This window comes from Mustela erminea, chromosome 7 (genome assembly GCF_009829155.1).
Source record: "Mustela erminea isolate mMusErm1 chromosome 7, mMusErm1.Pri, whole genome shotgun sequence".
NCBI lineage: Eukaryota > Metazoa > Chordata > Mammalia > Carnivora > Mustelidae > Mustela > Mustela erminea.
The window spans coordinates 107,253,916-107,277,220 of NC_045620.1; the positions used below are offsets into that span (position 1 = coordinate 107,253,916).

The 23,305-nt window shown below is 41.8% G+C and overlaps 1 protein-coding gene across 4 annotated transcripts in view; it reads left to right on the forward strand.

Annotated features, from left to right (window-relative positions):
* The first annotated feature begins 331 nt into the window (after positions 1 to 331).
* The window catches only part of KCNG3 (potassium voltage-gated channel modifier subfamily G member 3), a 69,355-nt gene continuing 46,381 nt past the window's right edge, over positions 332 to 23,305 (forward strand). For 3 of the 4 annotated variants that reach the window (XR_004287932.1, XM_032352851.1, XM_032352848.1), the window contains exon 1: positions 332 to 1,065. Coding sequence is in view for 3 of the 4 variants with exons in the window: in XM_032352851.1 (XP_032208742.1) it covers positions 401 to 1,065 (665 nt within the window). In the remaining variant the exon portion in view is untranslated. The remainder of the gene's footprint in view (positions 1,066 to 23,305) is intronic. The other variant, XM_032352849.1, reaches the window with a different exon arrangement.

Genomic DNA, 23,305 nt, shown 5'->3' on the forward strand with positions numbered 1-23,305 from the left:
CTCCTCCCGGCGCCCGCGCCCCTCGGGGGCTGGGGGGCCGCGCCACGGTCTGAAAGGACACGCCGGCCTCGCAGGGGGGCATCCCCGGGCGCTGACAGCCTCGTTCCCGGCCAGTGGGCGCGCAGCGCTGGCGCCTGAGGGGACTCCCCGGCCACCTGCAGGTGCCGCCGCGCCGAGGGAGCGTCGCTAGCAGCAACGCCAGGCTGACGAGGACACTGGAGCCGAGGGGTCTCCGGGCCAGCGAAGGGCAAGAGTAGAGCCCGCAGCGAGAGCCGGCCAGCCGGTCCGCGGGCCCCGACGGCACGCTCCCCCGTCGGCCAAAGGCAGGCAGGCCCCGCGCGGCGGCCGGGGTTGGGCGGCGGCGGCGGCCTCGGGCCTCGGGGCTTCGGGGTGGCCAGCCATGACCTTCGGGCGCAGCAGGGCGGCCTCGGTGGTGCTGAACGTGGGCGGCGCCCGGTACTCGCTGTCCCGGGAGCTGCTGAAGGACTTCCCGCTGCGCCGCGTGAGCCGGCTGCACGGCTGCCGCTCGGAGCGCGACGTGCTCGAGGTGTGCGACGACTACGACCGCGAGCGCAACGAGTACTTCTTCGACCGGCACTCGGAGGCCTTCGGCTTCATCCTGCTCTACGTGCGCGGCCACGGCAAGCTGCGCTTCGCGCCGCGGATGTGCGAGCTCTCCTTCTACAACGAGATGATCTACTGGGGCCTGGAGGGCGCGCACCTCGAGTACTGCTGCCAGCGCCGCCTCGACGACCGCATGTCCGACACCTACACCTTCTACTCGGCCGACGAGCCGGGCGCGCTGGGCCGCGACGAGGCGCGACCTGGCGGTGCCGAGGCGGCCCCCTCCCGCCGCTGGCTCGAGCGCATGCGGCGGACCTTCGAGGAGCCTACGTCGTCGCTGGCCGCGCAGATCCTGGCCAGCGTGTCGGTCGTGTTTGTGATCGTGTCCATGGTGGTGCTGTGCGCCAGCACCCTGCCGGACTGGCGCGCCGCGGCGGCCGACAACCGCAGCCTGGATGACCGGAGCAGGTACTCCGCCGGCCCTGGGAGGGAGCCCTCCGGGTAGGACGCACAGCTTCTCTGCCCGTCCCGTCCGTCCTGTCGCGTTCTGTCCGTCCCGTCCGTCGGTCTCGTCTCCGTCCTGTTTGCCTCGGGGAGGCCGAGCCAGGCCGGTTCCGGGCCCAGCGAGGCCAGCCAGGGGACGGGTTGGCCCTCACTTCCCGCTCCTGTTTTCCTGGCACCAGGCGGCTGTGGTCCATACACTAGATCCGCCTCTTGAGGGTGAATCGCCAGGCATGGGGAGGGGCAGGTAGAGATAAACAAGCCTCCCTCATCTTTTAGTTTACTTTGGAGCAAATAGCAACTAGTTAACTGGATGTTCCCAAACTTTTATTGTTAGTACTCAACGATTTAACCTTGGGCTAAGAGCAGCTAATTGGCAGCTTTGCCAATTTTTGGTGGCGTTTGGAAAGATGGAAGTCTTGTTATGGTGAAATACGGTGGTCACACGTTGCATACACTTTGCATAGTATGTACTTTAATGGAATTGTTATAAAAGAGATTAACTTAACGATAGACTAAATAATGGATGTCTGTGCCCTTTTCTCTTTTCTTTTACAATGGAGTTAGCAAAGCACCTGTCCATCGTTTAGTACCAGAGTTACACACTGTGACTTTCAGAAGGATCTTCAGTATAGGGAGGGGGGAAAAAATCACTACCTTGGAAAAGAAGAAATATTTAAACTGCCCGAAATCCAGAAACAGTATTGGAGTAGTTAATAGCTTTTCTTTTCAGTTTATTAGAATGCAAGGGAAATATTTGAATCTTTCCTTCTATCGTGTTTGCCTTTCAATAGAGATAACAGACTTCTGTTTTTAGTACTAGTGAGTTTATTTTGCATATTTGACAGGAGGAATGAATAGTAAAGTTGGATTTTCAAGGGAGACAGTCTCTTTGGGCACAAACACAAAATTGTATATTCTGTTTTGATTTTTTTTTTTAATTTTTTGTTAACTTAAACATTTTTTATTTATTTGAGGGAGAGAGAGAGAGCACAAGTGTGGGGAGGGGCAGAGGGAGAGGGACAAGTGGATTCTTGGCTGAGCAGGGAGCCCCATGTGAGGCTTGGTCCCAGGACCCTGAGATCATGACCTGAGCTGAAGTCAGATGTTTAACGGACTGAGCCACCCAGGTGCCCCTTTGATACTGTTTTAAGAGGCCCCCCTCCATTCATTTTTATTTGTTTTATTTATTTATTTTCCCTCCATTCATTTTTAAAATTAGGTTGTGCCTGATCGTCTTTTCCTGTTAGACATGTGCATGTTTCCAATGATATTATGTGTTGTGAGGTTGAGTGTATTACCTACACATAATATTCTTCCTTTGGAGAGTGAAGATTGTTTTTTAAACTAAGAAGTAGTAAATAAAATTGTCTAGTACCACAGAGTCCATTACTGATATATTGGTATCTTGGCATGAAATCCAAGATACATGCTTTAAAAGGAAATTCATTAGTAAACTAATTTCATTGCCTGTATTATGTTCTGAGTTTTTGATTTACAGAGAAGAATTACTTATTTAGTACTCCATCAGTACAATGAAATGAATTTATATATCTAAATACATAAGTGCCCTTGATTCTTCTAGTGGACCATAGGAAAATGAGCGATAGCTGTCCCAGAAATGATTCACTAGTAATTGTGGAATTCTAAGGTTAGTGAAAGTTCACACTACATTAGCAAAGGAAACAGGAGAATTGAGTTAGACTTCCTGGGACTGCAAAAGAAGTGGAGGAAGAAGAAGAGGGATGCTTGATTTGTGTGTGTTTATTTTATATATGTATGCAATTATCCAAGTCAGAACTGTTTCCTAGATACCCAGATATTTCAGGCAAAAGCATGTTTTTCTTGGCTTAAAGGTCCAGTTTTAAGCTCCACTCTCCCAAGTGTAGGTATATGAAAGCCAACCTCTAATCCCAGACAGATAAGCTGAAGGATGAGTGAGCAGCTGAGGAGGCTGAAAGTCACAGGGGAGCCTCCCATAGGCCCCCTCTGACTGATAGGGCCTCTCTCTACACGGGCACTTCAACAATAGTCTCTCAAACCCTGCTTGCTTGTTGTTGCTGAAATTAGTCTTTTTGAAACATCATTCTGATCATCTGACTATATCTGGTGTCTGCCAGATAAAGCCAAAACTTTTTTCTTGGCCTTTAAGGGTCTTTATGGTTTCACCACTATCTGCCCTTCTTTCCTTTCCTTTCCCTTTCCCTTTCCTTAAAAAGATTGTACTTATTTAGATGACACAGAGAAAGGGAGAGAGTGCACGCAGGGGGAACTACTTGGAGAGGGGAGAAGCAGGCTCCCTGCTGAGTAGGGAGCCAAATGCTGGTCTCTATCCCAGGACCCTGGGATCCTGACCTGAGCTGAAGGCAGACGCTAACTGACAGAGCCACCCAGCTGCCCCCACAATCTGCCTTTCTTAACTAGTCCTGTCTCCATTTGCAAGCATCCTTTCTGAGTAGCTGCTGTGTTCAAGGCACTGTTGGTATTCCAAATACTGTAACTTTTTTTTTTTTTTAAAGATAAAGAAATGGCGTTAAGTTGGTGATGTAGGAAAATCAGAGGCAAACTGATCACAACTGAGTTGTTCTGAGACGCAATTTGGCCTTCACAGTGGGGGAGGAGCATGGAAACAAGTTATCTTTGGAAGGTTGCAGAGATTGTGCACTGCTCATCAGTGGTGGTGGGGAGTGTCATTTATATGAACTGTAGTATAAACAGTCTTTACCATTACGTGTGCCCGGCATGAGAAAATAAAAAGGAATATTTTCCAGGTAGAAGGAACAGCAGGGGCATAGGCATGAAATTTGCATATTAGGGAGTGTGAGTCCAGCGATGGAGTGACAGGTGGATAGAGAGCAGATGTTAGAAGGCCTCGACTGAGAAAGAGAATGATTTTATTTTGTAGGCAGTAGTTAGCGGTTGGCATGTTTGAGGTGAGTGGGTTATGCATATAAAATAACAAATGTCATGAGTTGTGTACTGTGAATTGGGAATGGGGGAAGATGGGAAACAGGAGGATGAGTCTGGAGACCTTTGCAGAGGGCGGGAATGGGGGTGTGGATTGTGTGGAGGTGGTAAGAATGTAGAAGAAATGACCACTCTGGGAAATATTAGGAAGACTCATAATTAATCCAGGGCCTGGGAAGGATAGAGGCGGGTGTCAGGGACGTGATTACGTGGGCTTCCAGGAGCTAGGAGCACTCCTATCACTTAGAGCCTCCTTTTGTCCAGACTGGCCTGCTCACTTGTTCCCAAACCCCCTGAACGTTCCTTCCTCTGCAGCCCCTTGCCTGTTGAAATTGGATCATCCATCAAGCCCAACTTAGATTCTGTTTCTTTTTTGAAGCTTTTCCTGCCCACTTTAGATGGGATGTTTCCTTCTGAATTTCTTGAGGGATTGCTTATCAGTTCTATGTATTTGCCATCTATAATATTCTTCCTAGCGTGATCGTTGTTTTTACATATAAACATGTCCTAGTTCCTAAACTAGAGGAGATGAAAAGCCCTAGAAGGCAGCTAAATTCTCCTATCCTATTTATTATGACAGCATCTTTTAGAAAAAAATTATTCTGGCACAGTAAATGTCTACTGTTTATGTTACAATTTAGACTATAACCTTCCAGGAATATGTCTTCTGTTGCATAAATTGAAGAGCTGTTTGGGGTAAGGCCGCGGACTTCAGCTGGTGGAACTCTTAGCTGAGGAGGATGGGGTCTTGTGCTAGAAATGAGAAAAAAAAGCCCATTAAATCCAAGAATGATTCTTTCATCAAGTACTGATTGTGGAAAAGGAATAAAGACAAGCATAGCATTTCTTTTTATTAAACTTTGAAATTTGGGGATAGCATACAGTCTTAAGTTTGGAAGAAATCTCGAGAGGTCTTCCAAACCAATAATTTGAAAGCTTTTTGTGTATGAATATGACACTTTTAAATTGATATGTTCTGAGGGTAATAATCAAATGATGGTTTAAAGTTTAAAAGCTACACAAACAAGTCTTTCTCCATCTCCTGGGCATTTTGCTCTTTTTCCTTGATGTAACCAAAGTTGTTTGTATTTTGTGTGTCGTTTTAGAGACATTCTGTGTATTTATAAGCATATCATAAATATTTGCAAGAAAACAATAACAGAAACAGTGCAGTAATACTGTCCCCAAACTTGCTTTTTAAACCAGCAAGCCTGCTGTGGAGATTGTTCTGTATGAGTCTATAAAGAGCTACCAAATTCTTTTATGCAGCTGCATAATATTCCACTGTTAAAAAAAACACACACCTTTAAATTTTTATTTATTTATTTACTTATGTTGTCTCACCTATAGAAATGCTTTAGTGAATATCCTGTATGGGTACATTATTTTTGCTTTTATCCATAGGATAAATTCCTGAAAGTTAAGGCACAGGCTCAAAGGGCATGTGAATTTGTAATTTGCATAGATAATTCCAAATTGTTCTTTAAAAATTGATGTCATTTTATACTCCTGCCAGCAGTGTGTGGGAGGACATGCTTTTTCAAACACCATAAAGTGTTGTGATACTTCTGATCTTTACCATACTGTACTAGAGAAATATCTAGCAGCTTTACTTTATTTTTGCCTTACTATTTTTTTTTAACATATACTGAAATGTAATAGAAATACACAATCCTGCAATATTTGATGTCAGAAAATATGTTAGGGGAAACTTTCAAATCATCCTGGCTTTTGCACAGTTGAACCTTCTACCATAAGCAGATTTTAATTATGTTTTGATTCTGGTGACTGCCCAGTGGTGTGGCTTCCGTGGCACATAAGATGGGGTTCCTCCTCATGGAATTGGTGGCCTGGAGGTGGTAGTAGGAAGAGAGGACAGACGGCAAAGGAAGCAAATAAATAAGAATTTCAGATTGTGAAGGGAAATCAAATAGGGTATAGGGGATAGAATGCAGAAGGAATGCCCCTTGCACAGGATGTGAGGAGGTAGCTTGAGCGGAGACCAGACTGATGAGAAAGACCCAGCCTTTGGAAGAAGGGAAGAGTGTTCTTGACAGAGGGAACAGCAAAAGCAGAAGCTCTTGGATGACAGTGAGCTTGGCTTGTCCCCAGAATGGAAGGAAAGCCCATGTGGCCTAGTAGTTAGTCTAAGGGCAGGAGGAGGTTAGATGAGATTCTAGAGGAGGCAGAGCCCTATCAGGGGCAACAGCAGATATAGCAAGACATGACATGTGAGAGAATGTGGGGCTTGATTAGGGGCATCGCTGTGGAGGTGGTGAGAAGTCACTGGATTCACGTGGATATGTGGGTCTTTATCATGTTCCTAATGGTGACTCATCCACCAATACTAGGAAAAGTGTGAGGTCTTACTGAGTGAAGCAGTTACGGCTACTGGTCGTGGGGTCCCTCCTGCTTAACTGGCTTGACCACATGTCATGAGCTGGGAGTCCAGTTGTTTTCTATAGGGTCTGCTGCTCACTTTGGGGGGGTACTGTGAGAAGAAGGATCTGGAGGAGGGAATCTTTTGAGAGTCAGTGGGAGAGGGACCATTTGCCATTTTCCTTTCTGTACAACCCACATTGTCTCATCAAGAGGACTTCTGTTAAAGGTCGTTGGTAAATGCATTCACAGCCTTCACCTATGGACAGTTCTGGTAATCTTAAAGATTTTTATTTATTTGACAGAGATACAGCGGGAGAGGGAACACAAGCAGGGGGAGTGGGGAAAGGGAGAAGCAGGCATCCCACTGAGCAGGGAGCCCAGCGTGGGGCTTGATTCTGGGATGCTGGGATCATGGCCTGAGCTGAAGAAGACACTTAAGGACTGAGCCGCCCGGGTGCCCTGGTTCTGGTAATCTGAGAATGCTGATGTTCTTACTGTTTTATCTGACTGATAAGACAAACTACAGATTTTTCAGGCAGTTTGCCTTCAAGGACCATTGAGTATCATTCTGACACTGCTAAGGAGATGAGTGTTTTTTTGGCATTTTAACATACAGGCATACTCCTTTTTTTTTTTTTTGAACTTCATCTATCTATCTGTCTATCCATCTATTATCTTTATACCAACTTTTTATCTATCTATTTAACAATCTCTTATCTTTATACCCAACAATGGGGCTTGAACTCAAAACCCTGAGATCAAGAGTTGCACTGTCTTCTGATGGAGCCAGCCAGGTGCCCTGACATACTCATCTTTTAAAATCACTCAGCGTTGCTAGCCTGTGTCATAAAAAGATGCCCTCTGCTAGTCAGAACTTTGAGAAGGATGGGTCAGATACAAAGTACTTAGCCCTTTTACTTTTTGGTCCCTTGCCTCTGAACTTCCGGTCCTCTCAGCCAGTCTCAGCCCTAGTGTTATCTTTTGAGTTTTAAATCTCTTCATCGTGCAAAGTCTTGCTGTAATTTTAATTTGTTCTTTAGAAATTGTTTCTAAAAGTTGCTTCATGTTGGAATTTTGATCTTTAATTTGTATTGCTTTGTGTTACAGTAGTGAGACTCTGAGGAGATGTAAAGATGTTCAAGTTTTTTGCAGTGTTATTTTTAGCCCAAGTTTAAAAAATGAAGTACGTAATCAAAACGAAACACCAAGTGATGAAAATTTAAAAATCAATTGTATTACTTCTATTGCCTATCAGGTCAATATTATATAAATTCAGTAGGTTTTTAAGTACTTTAAAAATAAAAAGCAATATTTGAAACTGAAGGTGAAAGTCTCAGTGCTTTTACTTTGCAGATAAGGTGGATATTTTCAGAAGCCGGTAATTAATAGATCTGTGATAGGATTGAACACAGCCCTGAATCTCAGTTAAATTCTGTTCTTGCACAGTGGACTGTTTCTTTTAATATGTGTAGGGTTTTCTATCTGCTGCCAATTTTAGAATTCAGTGGAAACTTTCTTTTGTCAATACCCTTTTTTTAATCAAGGTGCTTTTTTTCTCCTTTAGTAAGCAAGTAATAATTTCCAATGTTATTCTTTTATTTATTTATTTATTTTTAATGAAAACTGCTCACTGCAAAAAAGTATGGTTCTAAGTATTATGAAGTGAAGAGTAAACATGTCCTTTTCTCCTCAATCCCATTATCCCATTTCTAGGTATTCTTTCCAGAAATGTACATATGCATGCGCGTGCGCGCGCGCGCACACACACGTATGTGTATAGGTTATATATACATATTATGCAGATTTTTTAAAGCTTTATTTATTTGAGAGAGAGAGAGAGTGCCAGTGCATGAACAGGGGGAGGGGCAGAGGGGGAGGGAAGGAGGAAGCAGATTCCCCACTAGCCAGGGAGCCCATAGTGGGCTGATCTCAACACCCTGAGATCATGACCCTTGTGGAAACCAAGAGTCCAAGGCTCAACCGACTTGAGTCACCCAGGCTTATATGGATATTTTTTAAAATTTATAACCAGGATTGTTCTATAATCTTGTTCAAACAATTCGCGTTTTTCTCAACATTTTGCAACTCTTTCCATATCAGTTGATAGAAATCTTTCTCATTCTTTTGAAAAATCTGTAGAGTGTTCAGTTGTTTGGATGGGCCACAATTCAGTCAACAAGCATCTGTCCTGTCAGTAACAGCGATGGCTTTCATAGTAATATTTATTTAATTGTTAATACGTGCTAGCCAGCTTGTTAAGTTTTTACATGTGTTTTGTTACCTGAGTCTCTTCTAACAGTCTTGGGAGGTGGCGTTGTTACCGTCCCCATTTTATGACTCAGATTTGGATAGGTGAAATGGCTCACAGATGGGCAAGTGGTGCCCTGGTATTCGATTCCCACGTCCCTGCGCCACACTGCTGTGGAAAGTTTGGTTTGACTCCTGTTTTTCAAAAATGTGCACAGTGGTCCAGAACTATCTTCTTCATATATCTTTGCAAATTGGTATGAGTATATATGTTTGATAAACTCTTAGGTGGAAAAATAGCTGGATCAAGAGGACTGTGTTTAAAAAACTTTTTTTTGAGGGGCTCCTGTTTGGCTCAGTGGGTTAAAGTCTCTGCCTTCAGCTCAGGGTCCTGGGATCAAGCCCCACATCAGGCTCTCTGCTCAGCAGGGAGCCTGCTTCCCACCCCACTCTGCCTGCCTCACTGCCTACTTATGATCTCTGTCAAATACATAAATAAAATTTTTAGAAAAAAAAAATTTTTGACAGATACTACCCAATTTCCCCCTAAACTATGAAATTCAGCATTACTCTTTATTCATAATAGTGACTGTTATAATCATAAGCAATAATCAATAGAAGGGCTAATATTAATAACCTGTAATAGCAAACATTTGGAAATAACCACCTTTTAAAAAATATAACCACTTTATCGAGATACAGGTCACATACTGTTGAGCTCACCTTTAAAGGGTACAGCTCAGTGAACTTTACCACAGAGAGGTACAAGTGTCATCATACCACTTTAAGCATTATGTCTTGATGGTGTGTTTGAGGGAGTAAGAAATGTGTTAGAAAGCTGGAGCCCATGAACGGCCAAGAAAGAAACCCAGGCATTTTGGCTGAGCAGATGAATCAGATGAAGCAATAGGCAAAACATTTCTGTGTGCGTTCCTCATTCAGTCATGAACTGGTGGGCTCTCTCGGAGTGTTTGGAAAAGTTATACATAAGTGATTTTTCTTTGTCTGTGAGCAAGGACTCCTCAGCTTTCACACTACTGACAAAGAGAAGTGTGTAACTGAGGCAATCATCTGACTTTCTCAGGCAAAAAAAAAAGAAAAAATCAAAAGGAAAATGTTATGGTGGAAAGAACCCAGGACTCCCAAGTGAGGAGGCCTCCCTCAAGTTAATTCATTACCTTCCTCTGGGCTTGTACCCGCATCAGTGGGGATTTCACACAGACGAGTCAATGAGAGAATGAAGACCGAGACCTCAGGAGGAAACCAAACTTCCTTAGTTCTTTATCTTTCCCTGTACTGGGTCCCTTCTCCTGGTCTCTCTTTTCTTGAGGTTGCTTATGAACGTCTTAGTGTCCTTTTAGTCTACAAGTTCTTTGAGAACAGAAATTCTGGGCTTGACTACATGTAGTTCCATGCCTTGCATATGGGCAGTCACTAAGTATGTATTTTTTTATTTAGTTAGTTTTAAGATTTTATTTATTTGAAAGACAGAGATCACAAGTAGGCAGAGAGGTAGGCAGAGAGAGAGAGGAGGAAGCAGGCTCCCTGCTGAACAATTCGGGGCTTGATCTTAGGACCCTGAGATCATGACCTGAGCCGAAGGCAGAGGCTTAACCCCCTGAGCCACCCAGGCATCTCTCAACATGTATTTCAAATGATTATACATGTGAAAGAACCATGCGAATACAATAGCATTTTATTTTATTTTTTTAAGATTTCATTTTTAAGTAATCTCTACACCCAATATTAGGGCTTCAACTCACAATCCCAAGATCAAGAGCTGCACCCTCCACCAACCGAGCCGGCCAAGTGCCCCACATTTTCTTTTTTTTTTTTTTTTTAATATTTTATTTATTTATTTGACAGAGAGAGATCACAAGTAGGCAGAGAGGCAGGCAGACAGAGAGAGAGAGGAGGAAGCAGGCTCCCTGCTGAGCAGAGAGACTGATGCGGGACTCGATCCCAGGACCCTGAGATCATGACCTGAGCCGAAGGCAGCGGCTTAACCCACTGAGCCACCCAGGCATCTCTCAACATGTATTTCAAATGATTATACATGTGAAAGAACCATGCGAATACAATAGCATTTTATTTTATTTATTTATTTATTATTATTTTTTTTTAAAAAGATTTTATTTATTTATCAGAGAGAGAGAGGGGGAGAGAGCGAGCACAGGCAGACAGAATGGCAGGCAGAGGCAGAGGGAGAAGCAGGCTCCCTGCTCAGCAAGGAGCCCGATGTGGGACTCGATCCCAGGACGCCGGGATCATGACCCGAGCCGAAGGCAGCTGCTTAACCAACTGAGCCACCCAGGCGTCCCTTATTTTATTTTTTTTAAGATTTCATTTTTAAGTAATCTCTACAGCCAATATTAGGGCTCCAACTCACAATCCCAAGATCAAGAGCTGCACCCTCCACCAACCGAGCCGGCCAAGTGCCCCACATTTTCATTTTTGACTGGAAAGTGTGTATTTATAAGTTGCCTTCAACCTATGAGCAGGTTATATTTTAAGAAATCAGTTGCAAATGGTTTTATGGCATTCCATTCATTGGTTCATTAAACTCAACAAACATTTATTGAGCAACCCCTGTATATCTGCGACTGTTCTGGGTGCTGGGGATAAGGCAGTGAACAAAGGAGAGTCCCTGTGCTTATGAGCCATCCATCTACTCTAATAAATAAATATATAGCAGATAGGGATAAGTGCTATGAAGAAACAAAGCAGAATGGGGGGTTTATAGAGTGTGAGCCGTGGTCCTGAAAGGCCTGTCTGATCAGGTAATGGATGTCTGAACAAGGCCTGGGAGGGATGCAAGAGGCAGCCATGGAAGTATCTGGCGGAGAGAGTTCCAAGCCTAGGGCGTGTAAGCACAAACCTTTGAGGCAGGTGTGCTGCCTCAAATGCAGAGTGGTAGGGAATTGGGGGTGATGGTGATAGTGACAATGGGAGAATGTAGTTTACTTATTTATCTATTTATTTAACAGAAAGAGATAGTGAGAGAGAGTGAGCACAGCAGGGGGAGTGGCAGGGAGACAGAGAAACAGGCTTCGCCTTGAGCAAGGAACCTGATGCAGGGCTCAGTCCCAGGACCCTGGGATCATAACCTGAGCCAAAGGCAGATGCTTAACTGACTGAGCCACCCAGGTGCCCTGAATGTAGTTCTTACAGAGCCTTATAGGTACACCAGCTCAAAGAATTTATTTATTTACATATATATATATATATATATATATTTATTTACTTTTAGAGGTGGGGGGAGATGGGATAGGGGGAGAGGGAGAGAGAATCTTAAGCAGGCTCCACGCCCAGCTCAGAGCCCAGTGGGGGCTCAATCTCACAACCCTGAGATCATGACCTGAGTTGAAATTAAGAGTCAGATGCTTCATCAGTGCAGCCAAACAACTGCCCCAGACAGCCATGATTTAATTTTAAATTTTCAAAGTTCACTCTGGGCTCAGTGTAGAGGACAGACTCTAGGGGACGAGGGTGGAGCCAGTGAGGCCAGTCAGAACCACCATCACACCTAACAGTCACCGGGCTGCCTAGAGTCCTGTGTCCAGGCCGCTAGCTGCCATGTTGATCTGGGTTGTGGTGGCAGGGTTTCCTTTTTCTTTTTCTGCATGAAGAAATTATTGTAATTGGTCAGGTTTGCCTCTGACATCATCGACAACTCAGGTCCACTACCTGTTTTTTTGTACAGCCTCTGAGCTGAGAATGGTTTTTACACATTCATATTTTATTTTTATTTTTTATTTTATTATTTATTTATTTGACAGAGAGAGAGACACACACACAGTGAGAGAGGGAACACAAGCAGGGGAAGTGGGAGAGGGAGAAGGTGGCTTCCCGCGGAGCAGGGAGCCTGATGCAGGGCTCCATCCCAGGACCCTGGGATCATAATCTGAGCCGAAGGCAGACGCTTAACGACTGAGCCACCCAGGCACCCCTCTTACTATTATTTTTAAATATTTCATTTGTACGTGATCTCTTCACCCGCATGGGGCTCGAACCCACAACTGGAGATAGATCACGAGTTGCGTGCTTCACCACCTGAGCCAGCCAAGTGCCACGCTTGTTAACTTTAAAAATGGTGGAAAAATACTTAAAAGAAGCATACTGGCTTATGACATTATCTGACATTTGAATTTCGGTGTCCATAAATAGGGTTTTATTGGAGCACAGCCGTGCTCATTTGTTTACATGTTGTCTGTGGCAGCTCTCCGGCCCCTTCGGTGGGGTTGAACGGTTGCAACAGAGACGATATGGCCTGCAAAGCCTGCAACATTTACCCTCTGGCTCTTTACAGGAAAAGCTTGTCAACTCTTGGTGTAGAATGGTCTCATTATGGGTTTTGGCCTGTCCAGCTGTGTGCCCTCGAGCACGTTCCTTCTAAGCCTTGGTGAGTCCCCCTTTGTAAAGTAAGGATAGCAGATAGAGGGTGGAGGGTGGGTTGCTGATTGCTGTCTTCTAAACCAGCCTGACTCTAGCTGCTGCCCTCTGATCTCAGGGAGGCCCACCCTGACTCACGGATTGTTTTATTTTCCCAAGATACTTCCCCTAAGCAGAGCTCATTATTCCATCATAAGTGTTCTGGTACAGCAGGGACTTTGGTGAGTATTCACGGTTGGTGTGGGAAATCATGTATTTACAAGTTAGGGACTGTGTGTTAATTTCAGTTTACAGATTTAGATTTACTGGTTTCCTCTGCACTGATGCATGTGAGAGGTGGCTGGGGACGGGATGGGTGGCCAAAACTGGGATTCGCAGGGTGTAGGTCCTATTAAATCAGGGGCTGCATTTGTGTAACATATTAAAAGGTTATGATTGTTTCGGAAACAGAATGGGAAGGACATTTCCAAAAAGGAAGTGAGTCATCATCATTAATAGAGGGTATAACTCAGTTGGCCTCGAGGCATAATCAGGACAGCCCTTGCTATGCAACAGCTTCCTGTATAGTGAGAAGAAGCACCGGAGTCACTGACGGTGAGAGAAGAAGGTGAGACATCATTGAAGTCTAGGGAAGACCCTGTGTTCCCAGAATGTCAGGTGCAAGAACAGAGACAGTGGAGGGGCACCAAACAGTGTTAGTAGTTGTATTCTCCGCCACCATGTACATCACAGCTTTAAAAAAAAAAAAGTGTCACCAGGAATGCCCTTGACAATGCAGTCAAAATGATTGCTTTTATCACAGCTGGTCCTTAAGTGTATATTTTTAAGTATCTTAGGGGATGAAATGGGAAGTTGCAGAAGGCACTTCTGCAGCATACTGAAATGCTGGCTGTCTCGAGGGAGAGTACGTGTACAGTTGAATGAGTTGTAAGCTGTAGCAGCAATGAGTAGCAGCTTTTTTCACGAAACAACATTTTTATTTGACAGAACAACTGACAAACTGTGGCTCTTCAGACTTGAGTATATAGTGGAGCAGACGTTTTCTCATAAATGAGCAAGGTAAGTTAGTCACTTCAAGGAAAACAACAGGACAGTATTTGTTAAAATTTAGAGCTTCTTTTCTTTTTCTTTTTCTTTAAAGATTTTATTTATTTATTTGGCAGACAGAGATCACAAGTAGGCAGAGAGGCAGGCAGAGAGAGAGAGGGTAAGCAGGCTCCCAGCTGAGCACAGAGCCCGATGCGGGGCTCAATCCCAGGACCCCGGGATCATGACCTGAGCCGAAGGCAGAGGCTTTAACCCACTGAGCCACCCAGGTGCCCCAAGCTTCTTTTTTTAAAAAAGTTTTTATTTATTTATTTGAGAGAGAGAGCTGGAGGTGGGGGTGGAGAGGAACAGAGGGAGAAGGAGAAGCAGAAACCCTGCTGAGCATGGAGCCCAACACAGATCATGACCTGAGCTGAAGTTAGAGGCGTAACCAGCTGAGCCACCCAGGTACCCCTAAAATTAGAGCTTTCAAGTAAAAATTAGGTACTTGAAAAACTCCAGTCTGCCACTGTGCACTTGCTGGCTTCTGGCTTTTAATTTTTCTGGTGAGGTTGGTAGTGATATTAGTAATCATGACTTTTAAAATATAGAGTGAAATGTGCTAACATTTGGGAGATCTACATAATTCAGTAACCAGTACATCCTAAATGACCCAACACCTGATGTTACAAAACCATGCAAAAGATCCATCCCAGGTATCTGAGGGACCAAGGGGTTTTGATGTTACCGAATACCAAAAGTTCAGTGACAAGAATTGTTTCCACATTGCAACTAATCTTGAAAAAAGTCCCGCTTTTTTTGAGTTTTGGGGTAGTATCAAAGAAGCATATTCACAATTATCAGAAAAGGCTTTCTTTTTTCAACTTTCTTTTTCCAACGACATATTTTTGTAAGGCTGAATTCTCTTTATGTACTTTAAAACAACATACTGAATGCAGAAACAGATAAGAAAATTCAGCTGTCCTATATATATTTTTCAGTTCTCTCTCTCCTTCCCTTTCTTCCTTCTTTTTCCTTACTTTTGTCTTAAAATTCAAACGTGGGGAAGGTTGTCATAGGGAAATGCATTTACACATCATTTGAATTGAAAAAAATAAATCCGTCTGTTCCTTAAGAAAGTACATCTGATTTGAATGATTGGTTTGACAGTGAAGATTGGCTTTGCAGATTCAGTTACGTGATGGACATGTTCCAAAAGCTGAACAAGATAAGTTTGCAGTTCCTAGGTTTTGGTGAAAATATACTTAAAGCACATAAGATATAAATAATTTAATTTAAAATGTTGTATTGACGGGGTGCCTGGCTGACTCAGTTAGAAAAGCATGCAACTCTTAATCTTGGGGTTTTGTGTTCGAGCGCCATGTAGGGGGTAGAGATTACTAAAATAAATAAGTAAATGAACTTAATAAAACAAAGATGTTGTATTGGCAAAGACGTATTGAGATATCTTAATATCTCAACCGTCACTGATATTACCAGATTTAGGACTGGTTTCTGAAAGTAGAGGAATAATTGCTGTGTTTGGCAGCTACTGAGTAAGTCTTGATCTAAGTGCTTTTTTTAATGCAGTACCTCCCAGGAAGTAAGAAAGTGGATGATTCTAATGATGGGCAACAAATCCTTTTGCAAGTTAAGTGGTTGTCAGTTTTGCTTTCAGCAAATTTCAAGAACATAATTGGTTCTACAGTAGATAGATTATTAAAAACAGTTTTTCCAGTTTTTAATTTTATAAATATCAAACCTATAGGAAAATTGCAAGAATAATACAAAGAACAGCCTCTATCTAGAATCATTATTAATTTGAGATTTGGTTGCAAATGTCTTGATACTCCATCATTAAATACTTCTGTATGTAGCTGCTAAAAATAAGGACATTTTCCCATCTAACAAAATAGTGATCACACTCAGAGTATTATTTAACATTGAAGTTTTTGGAGACTCTAGGCCAGTTGTTTTATAGATGGCCCTGAATTTGAACTTGCCCGATGGTCTCATATTTTTTTTTAAGATTTTATTTATTTATTAGAAAGAGAGAGAGAGCTAGCATGTGCTAGCACGTGTGTGTGTGCTCTCTCCCACAAATGGGGGTGGGGCAGACTCCCCACTGAGGATGGGGCCCTACCTGGGGCTCCAACCCAGGACCCTGAGATCATGACCTGAGTGGAAGTGAGATACTTAACTGATTGAGCCACACAGATGCCCCAATGTTCTCATAATTATATTCAAGTGAAACCTTCTCTGTAGAAATACTCTATAGATGTAAAAAATTTTTTTATTTTTCATTTTTAAAGATTTTATTTATTTATTTGACATAGAAAGAGAGAGAGCACAAGCAGTGGGAACAGCAGGCAGAGGGAAAGGGAGAAGTAGGCTCCCCACTGAGCAAGGAGCCTGATGTTGGACTCGATCCCAGGACCCTGAGATCACGACCTGAGCTGAAGGCAGATGCTTAACGACTGAGCCATCCAGGCTCCCCTGTAAAATCTTTTTGGTGATAGATGATAATAGATCAAAATGTGATATTTTTTGCATACACTTGGAAGGAGGTAAAAGAATCAAATAACGTTCCTATAATACAACTCTCTCCATTTTCCTCTAATTGTTTAGATAAGAATTCTCTGCCCTTTTATGTGTGGAAACAAAGATAGGAATTGAAATGATGCTAATCTATGTCATTCTACCATGACATGATTAGAAATATTCATTTATTAATTTGGATTAGAATATCCATCTGCTACAAAGACATGAAGTAAGTAAGTGAAAAGGAAAGAAACCTATCAATTTCATTAAAAGATACAGCTCACAAATAAAATTTTACTTTTTATTATATGTTGAATTTTGTAATGACAACTCAATGAAAAAAATTAACATGGGAACTTAAATTACGGATCCAATGGAAATTAAGAAAATTAAGATATAAGCATTTTTTGTTATCTCAGATTATATGATGTTTAAATTTTTTTCAAGTATTAGAAATATATTACATCAGCAAAATTATGTGAAAGAAGCAGAATCGAAATACAAGTTTTATGAGAAAAAGTAACAATGTAAACTTTGTTAGTGTCTTTGTTTAATGAGATTTGGTAGGTCGTATCAAAACACTACAGTATTTGGATTCGTTTGATAATTTTTTTTTAAGGGAATAAACCCCTCTTTTTTTTTTTTTTTTTTAAGATTCTATTTATTTATTTGACAGAGAGAGAGTGAGAGAGAGAGAGCACAAGCAGGGGTAGCTTCAGGCAGAGGGAGAAACAGCTTTCTGCCGAGCAAGGAGCCCAATGCCAGTCTCTATCCCAGGACCCTGGGATTATGACCTGAGCCAAAGGTAGATGCCCAACCGACTGAGCCACGTAGGTGCCCCCATTTGGTAATTTTTCAAAGTGTGGTAACCACTTCATTTTAAAAATGTCAATATTTGCAACATGCAAGAATTTGCACATTTTGCAACAGTTTTGACTTAAAAATTATTGTGTCATCATAAAAATGGCCCAGGGAGATAATATAGTTTTTCTAAATTCTTTCAGGAGTCACATGAGCAGAAGGTTTGGGGAGCCCTGTACTTGAGTGAGTCAGAGGCAGGTGAGACCTGCCAGGATGGCTTTGGGGGACCACATTGCTAGAGGTTAGTAAGTCAAGAGAGCATCACCAAGTGTCAGGAAATGGGGGTAGTCACAGATGGGGCATCAAGTTGGATGGCAGTTTCCTGAGTGACTTGTTAAGTAACTTTATAAGAAGGGGACAGGATGCTAAGGAGCATTTAAATCTTAAATAATAATACTGAAACACCAGGAAGATAGCATTAAGCTTTTGGATCTTATATAATCCCTCTTCATAGAACACTCCATGACGGGGTTTTACCTACCCCTATATTCATTTACTGAAAATGTGCATTAACCTTTTTTTAAAAAAAAAAAAAAAAGATTTTATTTATTTATTTGACAGAGAGAGCAAGAGAGGGAACACAAGCAGGGGAAGTGGGAGAAGGAGACGCAGGCTCCCTACTGAGCAGGGAGCCTTATGTGGGGCTTGATCCCAGGGCCCGGGGATCATGATCTGAGCTGAAGGCAGTCGCCTAACTACCGAGCCACCCAGACGCCCCGATGTAATGTTTTGAAGAGAAATAGGAACACTGCCTTTTTTCTTTTCGCTGCTTTAAAGCAAAAACTCTTTATTATGGGTAGTCTGCATGTCATCTGTGAGCACCTTCGCATATGTTCAAGGTGGGAGTCGGTGAAATAAATATTACAGAGCTCCCAGTATACGCCCAGCAACATGTGATTTGCTTTACTTATTTATTTTATTTTTGAAGATTTTTTATTTTTAAGTAATCTCTACATCCAACATGAGGCTCAAACATAAAGCCCTGCGCTCAGGAGTTGTGTGCACTGACTGAGCCAGCCAGGCAAAAATGCGTGGAGGTTGTTGGTAGGTTAGGTTACAGGTCAGGCGATAGAGCTGTCAGGGGACTAGCTGCAGATCCCAAGAATGTGAAAGCCCTGGGAGCCCCCTGAGTCTGGTTCCAGGTCCTGTGTGCTTGGCTGAAAACCCTACTGGATTCTGCGCAGTGGCCCCTCTGCTGGGAATGCAGGGATGGTGTAGAGACCCTTGACTCCTATCCCAGCAACCAGATTAAGGACCTTGTTGAATTTAATAGATACTTATTTTTATATGTGTCATTTAAATAAATGAAAGTAAACAAGAAAGCAGAATTTTTCAGACTCTACAAAGATAAAAATTAAGTTTAGCAAATAGTACAATATGCAGTGGGCTTTTATTATTCTATTATTTTTTTTGTAAAGTTTAAAAAATTTTTCATTTGAGAGAGAATGAGAGATTGAGCCAGAATGCAAGCAGGATGGAGGGGACAGAGGGAGAAGGAGAAGCAGGAGCCCTTCTGAGTAGGAAGCCCCATGTGGGGCTGGATCCCAGGCCCCTGGGATCATGACCTGAGCCGAAAGCAGATGCTGAACTGACTGAGCCCTACAATGGGCTTTTAAACAAATTGTCCCTCTTTCTCAATCTGTATAATTTATTTAAATGTTGTTACTTTAAGGCATTATAACAAATGCTCTGAGGGTTTTTTTTGTTTTTTGTTTTTTGTTTTTTTTTTAATAAGGGACCATTGAAAATAAAGCAAAATTTAAGCGTTAAAAAAAAACAGAATTCCTGGAGCCCTGGGTGGTTTGGGCAGTTGAGTGTCTGACTCTTCATTTTTGGCTTGGGTCATGATCTCTAGGTGTGAGATCCAGCCCTGAGGCAGGCTCTGTGCTGGGCAAGGAGTCTGCTTGAAGAGTCTCTTCCTCTGCCTGCCCCCCCCACTTAAGTGCGCATGCTCTCTCTCTCTTAAATAAGTAAATAAATCATTAAAAAGAGGTAGAATTCCTTATACCAATCAAAATGTGTTTTCATGGAACACAACTAACAATAACTTAAGCAGAACAAATCAATCTGTAATAAAAGAAACATGTTTTATCTAAAGGCAGAAGAGGAGATTATACATAAAACCATTATCAAGTCTTTCAAGCATGTAAAAAAAGTATAGAATGTAGTACACCAAACACTTGGGTACCTGCCACCCAACTTAAGAATAAAGCATAAAAAGTACAGTCGAAGTCCACTGGGTGTCCCTTTGCTGTTGGAATCCTTTCCTTGTGAACCACAGAAATAGCCCCTTTCCTGACTTTGCTGTTACGGTTTCCACACATTTAAAAATACTATTTCTGTATTTGTACATACATGCCTGCAGCTACACATGACATACAGTGTTGTTTTGCACACTTAAAACCATTTTTCTACATGGCACCATCAGTGGAATCTGCAGCTCGCCTTTTTAGCTCACCTTTATGTTTTCGGGATGCATGCATGCTGGTATCTATAACTGTAGCCCTTTCTTTTTAACTGTAATGTAGCAAGCATGGATTTATTTGTTCTTCCCTCGGTGGAAATTTAGCCTTTACTGTAGTGTTGCAATGAATAGTTTTGTTTATGTCTCCGTACACATAGAGGAGAATTGCTTTAATGTGTCTACCTAGGTCTGGAGTTGCTATATTGAAAGGTATGCACGTAGATGTTATTAGCTCTCCAGGGTAGTTGTACTGATTCATTCCCTTCCTGGTAGAGAATAGAGTCTTTTTTGCTCAGTCCTTGTGGTATCCACATGCTGCCAGACTTCCAAACTTTCCCTAATCAGATTGGTATAAAATAATATCTCATGTTTAATTCTTTTTTAAATCAATTTTATTGAGCTATAACTTACATAAAATGAAGTGTATCCATTTTCAAGTATGCAGGTTGACTGGCATTAGACAAATGTATGTATCTGTGTGCTTCCTGTCCCAGTCAGGATACAAAACATTTCTTTCTCCTAAAAAGTTTGCTTCTGCCTGATTGCCTTAGGCAGCCACTGATTTCTGTCACTGTACTTCGAGTTTCACATGACTAGAGTTGGATAGGTTGACTTTCTTGTGTCTGGCCTCTTTTCATCAACATAGTACTGTCGTCGTTTTATTTTTTTTATTTTTTTATTTTTTTTTTTAATATTTTATTTATTTGTCGTCGTTTTAAAGTTGATTTATTTAAGTAATCTGCAGCCAGCATGGGGCTTGAACTCACCACCCTGAGACTGAGTGGCATACTCTGCCCACTGAGCCATCCAGGCGTTCCATCAGCTTAATGTCTTTAAACCCATTCATCCATGTGTTATTTATATCAGTAGTTCATTACTTAAAATAATTTTTTTTAGATGTAATTCACATAAAATTCACTGCTTTCAAGTGTACAGTTGGTGTTTTTTACTACACAGTCACTGTATTGTACAACCATTACCACGGTTCCAGAACATTCCATCATCCTAGAAAGAAGCCTCCTACCTGTTAGCAGGCACTCCCCCTTCTACCCTCTTCTACCCTCTTCCTCCTATCGCCTGACAACCACTGATCTGTTTCCTATCTCTGTGGATCTGCCAGTTCTGGACACATCCTATAAATGCTGTTCTACCACAGTGGAGCCTCTTGTGTCTGGCTTCTTTCACTTGGCATAATGTCTTCAAGGTTCGTCCATGTTGTAGCATGAATGGTTGTGCCCCATTTTGTTTATCAATTGATGAGCATTTGGGTTGTTTCTACTTTTTTACTTTTATGAATAATGCTGCTGTGAACATCCGTATATGCAAGTTTTTGTGTGAACCCATGTTTTCATTTCTTGGAAATGGAGTTGCTGGTCCTGTGACATTTCCAGGTCATATTCTGAGGAAAGCTCATTCCTTTTTGTAGTATTCCATGGTATGAATGTACCACATTTTGTTGGTCAGCTCTTCAGTTGATGGGCATTTACACTGCTACTTGTTTTCATTTTTGAAATTTTTTTAAGATTTTATTTTTAAGTAATCTCTGCATGAAAGGTGGGGCTCGAACTCACAACCTCAGGTGAAGAGTCATATGCTCCACCAACTGAGCCAGCCAGCCTCCTCTGCTTCTTGTTTTGTTGTTTTTTTTTTGTTTGTTTTTTTGGTAATAAATTAATCTGTATGGACATTCACATACCAGTTTGTATGGACATACTTCTTTTCCCCTCTTGGACAAATACCTTGGATGAGCTGTTGGACCATAGCGTAGATGTATATTTAACTTTGAAGATAACTGACAAACTGTTTTCCAAAGTGGTTGTACTATTTTCTACTCCCACCAGCAGCGTATGAGCGTTCCAGTTGCTTTGTGTCCTCACGAACACTAGGTCTTGTCAGTCTCTAATTTTGGCTATTCTAGTGGGAGTGTATGGTATGTTGTGGTGGTTAATTTGCATTTTCCTGATTACTAGTGAAGTTGGGCATCTTTTCATATTATTTTTTGCTATATGCATTTCCTCTTTGTGAACTACGTGTTCGTATCCTTTGCTCATTTTTCTACTTCTCTTTTTTTTTCCTTAATAATTAATTATACGCCCTGGGTGCTAATTTCTTTCAGTCATGTGTATCGCAGATATCTTCTTCCTGACTGTACCTTGTCTTTGACTTTGTTTACAGTGTGTTTTGATGTACAAAAGGTATACATTTAACGTAGATAAATTTATCAATCTATTCCTTTATAGTTTATGTGGTTTAATATTCTTAAGAAAACATCTACTATCTTCAACATCATAAGGATTCTTGTATTTTCTCAATATTTTCTTAAAATTAAAAAAAACATATTTAGAAAAAATTACCTTAACTTTTATCTTTCAAATTTGGTCTTTAATCTACCTAAAATTATTTATGATGTGAGGGATCTAATTTGTTTTTTCATGTGGATAACAATTCCCACAGCACTGTAGAACAGTCCAGTAGGTACCCCACTGATGTGGAAAGCCTTGTCTGCCATGTGTCCCATCTCTGTGAGTATATGGACCTCTCGGTTCACTACTCTCCATTGCTTTTTGTTGCCTTCTTTTTTTTTTCTTTCTTGCTGAATCTTGCTGCAGACAAGATATAATTAATCTTTTCATGGAACCAGCTTTTGGTTTTGTTCTTCTCTTTTTTGTATCTTTGTACTCTTTATATTTCTGTGTTTTTGATCTGTATTGTTTTCTCTATTCTTTCTTTTCCCTTCTGCCTTCCAGTTGTTCTGTTTCTGAGTCATACAACATTTGCTTTAATGGAAACTCATTTCAGGAAATCATTAACTCATTGATTGTGTCATGTGTTTTAGTCCATCAGAAGTCCATCTAGGGCATTGGGCCACGGCTGCGCTGTCTCCCAGAATTGTTGTGCCATGCCCTATTACCACCCGCGATGTATAAGAGTTTTCATTGTTTCATATCCTTGCCAATATTTGGTGTTACCGATCTTATTAATTTTAGTTTTTCTGTTGGGTAAATAGTAATATCTCATTGTGGTTTTAATTTTCATTTTCCTGATGATGAGAATATCGATCATCTTTTTTATGTGCTTATTGGCCATTTATATATTTTATTATGTGAAGTATTTGTTCAAATATTTAACCTATTTTTTTTAATTGGTCTTTTGTCTTTATTATTGAGTTATAGGAGTTCTTTACGCATCCTGGATGCCAGGCCTTTGTCAGATAAATGTTTTGTATGTGTTTTCCTCTAGTTTCTTGCTTTCCTCATCATTTTCTTGGTGATGTCTTTTGTTGTACAGTAACCCCCCTCCTCATCTGCAGTTTTTCTTTCCACGGTTTCAGTTACCCACAGTCAAGTACAGTCCAAAAGT